This window comes from Pholis gunnellus (genome assembly GCF_910591455.1).
Source record: "Pholis gunnellus genome assembly, chromosome: 18".
Taxonomy (NCBI): domain Eukaryota; kingdom Metazoa; phylum Chordata; class Actinopteri; order Perciformes; family Pholidae; genus Pholis; species Pholis gunnellus.
Window position 1 is genome coordinate 20,672,411 of NC_136545.1, and position 4,376 is coordinate 20,676,786.

Below are 4,376 nucleotides of genomic sequence, written 5' to 3' on the forward strand. Positions count from 1 at the left end.
ACTAGAGATTGAGACCATAAACTCATGTTTACAATGTTTACTGAGGTAATAAATCAAGAGAGAAGTAGAGTCATTTTCTCATAGACTTCTATACAACCAGAGGAGTCGCCCCCTGGTGGACACTAGAGAGAATGCAGCTTTAACACATGAAGCTTTGGCTCCTCTTTACAGAACAGGAGGTTGTCTTCAGGTATAATAATGATTTTTAACATTTCTATCTGGATAATCTTAGTGAATGTCGTCATTTTAGAAGGAAAAATGTAAACTTGCCTTCGTCAACTTCTTTAAAAATTAATTGTTTTAAAACATGAATTTCTTCTGCGGTCTCTTTGTAAATCAGTGCTTTACTAGAATGAACGGTTCTCAGAAAGCGTAACAGAAGTATGTTTAGCGACGGCTTCATTGGCAGTAACGTAGATTCAATCTTCTCTCTTCCCTCGTGGGACTGATGCTGATTAGAGTCAAATGATCCTGAGAAGCTGAAGAAAAGAGCTTAACTTTACAAATGATCGTCACCGTCACAGAGGAACTAATCAGCTGCTGCTGATTCTTTATGTAATGCATCAGGATGTTTGTTTCTTCTTCTACTGACAAGAAGAAATGAACAGAATCACTTTCTTCTATCTGAACGAGTAAATCAATCGCAATTGTTTTCATTGTGCTGACTTGGTTCTGCAGCTGCAGACAAAACGGAGGTTGAGTTTATCCGGCTTCACGGCTCTCAGGTGTGAATATTCTGTAAATCAGTGTTACTGAAAAATAACACTGTGTTCAATTCACTCGCTGGGTTTAAAGGTGTAAAAACAAATACAGATATTTAAATATAAAATCATATAATTCCAGCAGAAGATGCATAATTTAAGGAAAAGTAGCAAAACAAAGATGTAAAACGACACTTTGCAAGTAAAAATCCTGTGTTATAAAATTCTACTTAGGTAGTACAGCAAAAGGTTATATATACATATATATATACAGTATATACAGTATATATAGAGTATATATAGAGTATAAAGTAGCATGAGTAGAAATACTTCAGTAAAGTGTAAAGTACAAGTACCTCCAAGTTGGACTTAAATGGAGTAAATGTACTTTGGGACTATTCGCCACTTAAATACTTTGATAAAGTACTTCTCCACATTCAGTAAGAAGTACTCAGATTATTTACTTATTCAAAGTACTAATACAACCGTGTATAAATACTCCATTACAAGTAAAAGTCCTGCATTCAAAAGTACAGAAGTATTATTGGCAAAACCTACTAAACATAATAATAATCTTATTCACTAATTAAGTATTTCACCATCTTTTTCTAAACCTTTATTTTGAAAAGACAGAAATGGTTTTACTGGAATTTTTTTAAAAACCCACAAAAATGAATGAGTAACTTTTGATAAGACGTCATCAGAGGATGCGTTGAATAAATTCACAAAGCCAAAAAGTTAGTTAAATTTGTTTATTCATATACAAACAGAGCTTATGTGAAAATACAGATGATTGAGTGCAAACGTATTTCCAGGCTTTCAAAATAAAAAGATCCTTTGTTGACTTGAGACGCGTTTCTTTGCCTCTTCGGTCTGTGACGCTCACAGCGGGACGAGGACAAACTGATGGAAGACACAAAACAAGGTGGTCAGAACAGAGAGGATGCTGGGAAAAACAGAGGGAGGGTGATGATGAGGTGCACATGCAGCCAGACATACTGTTCAGGTTTCAACACCTCAGGATCACTGCTGAGAGGTGAACCGGGACTAAAAATAGACTCAGACTAAAGAATACAAGTTCTCATTTGGGAGGAACTGAAGTTTTACAACCTTCATAACCATGAAATATAATTAATGACGGTTTCTTGTCGCATTTTCTCTGTGGTTTCAGTTTGCTAATAAGCACTGAACACGAACAAACATCCTGAAGGGAACATGAATCCAACAAACTGCAAATGTCAGCCTCACGGTGGCGCTACAGAGGAGTCAGAGGATCACCGAAGCTCTCAGGCTTCATCCTCTGGGGACCATGAACATCTGTACAACGTTCCATTAATCCATCCAACAGCTGTTTCAGCAAAGGAACTCTTTTTAAAGAAAGGGTTTATAATGGTTCTTTGTAAGACTAAAGGTTCCGCGAAGAACCCTTTTCATCCAATGAACCCTATTCTGAAGAAAGGGTTTTTCAAGGGTTGTAAAACTATGGGTTCCATTAAGAACCCTTTTTATGAAGAAAGAAAGAGCGGACCATGATTGAGGAACCTTGGCTGAGTTCTAGATGAAACCCTTGGAGGATATGAAAGCTTCCTGGTAGAACCCTCTGGGTGGGTTCTTGCTATCACCCTTAGAAGGTGGAAAGGTTGTGGACGGGACATCCGAGGATGGAGCCATTGCACCGTAGAAGGGTTCTCTGTAGACCCTCTCATTGGGGGTTTTGAGTGGAACCTTTTCACAGACGGTTCAAGTTGTAACCCTTTAGGTAGAACCAATCCGAAAGGCTTCCAGGTGTAACCTTTATAAAAACGTTTCACCAGTAACTAAAATGTGGATTCCCCAATGGGGACAAACAGAAGAACCCCAGATGGTTCTCAGCACCTTGACTCACCTGAGAGCTCACCTCCTCTGCTTCAGTCGGTCTCCTTCTTCAGGTATCTCTTCATGACCGAAGCCACGTCTCCCCCCTCGCTGCCCTCGGCCTCCAGTCTTTCTCCCTGCGGCCCGTCAAACCTGCGTCTGGACCCGCCTCCCTGGGAACTTCCTCCGGAACCGCCCGAGCTGGACGACTCGGTCTCGGAGCTCCTCCTGCTGCGGGTCGAAGGAGGCAGCTCCCCGAAGTGGACGCTCAGCGCCCTCCGGCCTCTCACCGAGCCGGCCAGGCTGCTGGCGGACTGAGCTCTCCGGATGGCGGGCAGGATGTCGGAGCCGGCGTCGTCGCGGTCCTCGATCAGGTGGCGGTTTTGGAACACCATGGGTTCAGAACCCAGCAGGCCTTCGCCTCCCTCCTCTGCGGCGAGACTTCCCAGCATGCACCGCCTGAGCGCCTGCGGGGAACGCTGCGTCGGGGTCGTCCTGGAGCGCAGGCGTTCGTCCGGGTCCTCCTCCGGGATGGAGGAGGACCCGGCGGACGCCAAGGAGGAGAGGCGAGGCAGCGAGGGAACCGAGGAGAGGCAGTCGCTCGAGTTGAAGCGAGAGAGTTTGGCTCCGGACGTCAGATGAGCGTCGCCGACGGAGCGAGCGCTGGCGGCGCGAGCCAGGAGCGGGGACGGCGGTTTGAGGATGCCGGAGCCCGGCCGGGGCTCCTGGGGGTCACCGCCGGGGCCGAGGGAGAGGGCCGAGGCCCTCCGTCTGAGAGTCGAGGCCGCGGTGTTTTGGTAAACCGGCAGGGAGACGGCGCTACCGGCGCCGTCGCCCGCCTCGCCGCCGGCTCGGCGTTTACGGAGTCCGTCCAGCAGCTCGGACAGAGCCGAGGAGGACGGGGCCCGACTGGGACCTCTGGGACCCGGACCTCCGGCCTCAGAGCCCTCGTCATCCACACAAGAACTGTAGAAGAAGAAATGAGTTTCAATCAGTTATCAAAATAGCTGCCGGTTCACTTTCTGTTCTAATAACCGGAACGTGTTCCGGGCTCACCGGAAGCTGTAGGTGCTCGAGGTGTCAGCGACAGACTGGCGCCCCCCCTGGCTGCTGATGGTACTGCCGCCACCGCCGCGGGACCCTCCTCTGGGAACTCCCAACCAATGACGGATCCCCTCTCCCACGTCCTCCGTCCCGACGGAGCCGGCACTGGACACCGAGTCACTGCAGAGAGACGTCACACTTTATCACAGGTATGGAGCCCCCCCCCCTTCATTCTCTAGCTGCATTAGCTGCATCATGAGCATGCAAACACATTACAGGCTGCAGCTCAACACACAGTCGATGAATCCACTGCAAGTCACAGGAGGATTTCTTATTTCAGATATTATAATCATCAAGGACGTAGTTCCACGCATTCAATTTGTCTTTTCTTTTTTGCATGATTTTCCAACCGAAGATGAGCAGTTTAAAAGCTGCGGTTATAGAGTTTCACACATATAGACCTGTCTCAAAATAAGCTGAATATCTGGAAGATGGATTCACTTTGAGCTCTTTCACGAGCCAACATTTAGTCTCTGGTGCGGTTTCGCTTGAGGCAGTTGTGAACACGGTGATCTGATGTGGAACCAAAAGAACCAGGAGAACCCTGGTGTGGTTTGATCGCAGTGAGAATATAATCCGACCACATTGTGTTGAAGTGATGCCGCCTGCATCGGGGACATTTGTCGAGATGGACACAGGTAGACGACAGCTTGCTTGACATCTGGGCCGAAGAGAACACACAGAATATGCTAAATAAAGTCCATAAAACAGCGACTT

At 46.8% G+C, this 4,376-nt stretch overlaps 1 protein-coding gene across 3 annotated transcripts in view; it reads right to left on the reverse strand.

Annotated features, from left to right (window-relative positions):
* Positions 1–1,445: 1,445 nt before the first annotated feature.
* The window catches only part of myo18b (myosin XVIIIB), a 36,049-nt gene continuing 33,118 nt past the window's right edge, over positions 1,446–4,376 (reverse strand). For all 3 annotated transcript variants that reach the window (XM_079179545.1, XM_079179544.1, XM_079179546.1), the window contains 3 exons: positions 3,612–3,779; positions 2,587–3,521; positions 1,446–1,604 (listed from right to left, as the gene is read on the reverse strand). In XM_079179545.1, coding sequence (XP_079035671.1) covers positions 2,609–3,521; positions 3,612–3,779 — 1,081 coding nt within the window. In that variant the 3' untranslated portion in view covers positions 1,446–1,604; positions 2,587–2,608. The remainder of the gene's footprint in view (positions 1,605–2,586; positions 3,522–3,611; positions 3,780–4,376) is intronic.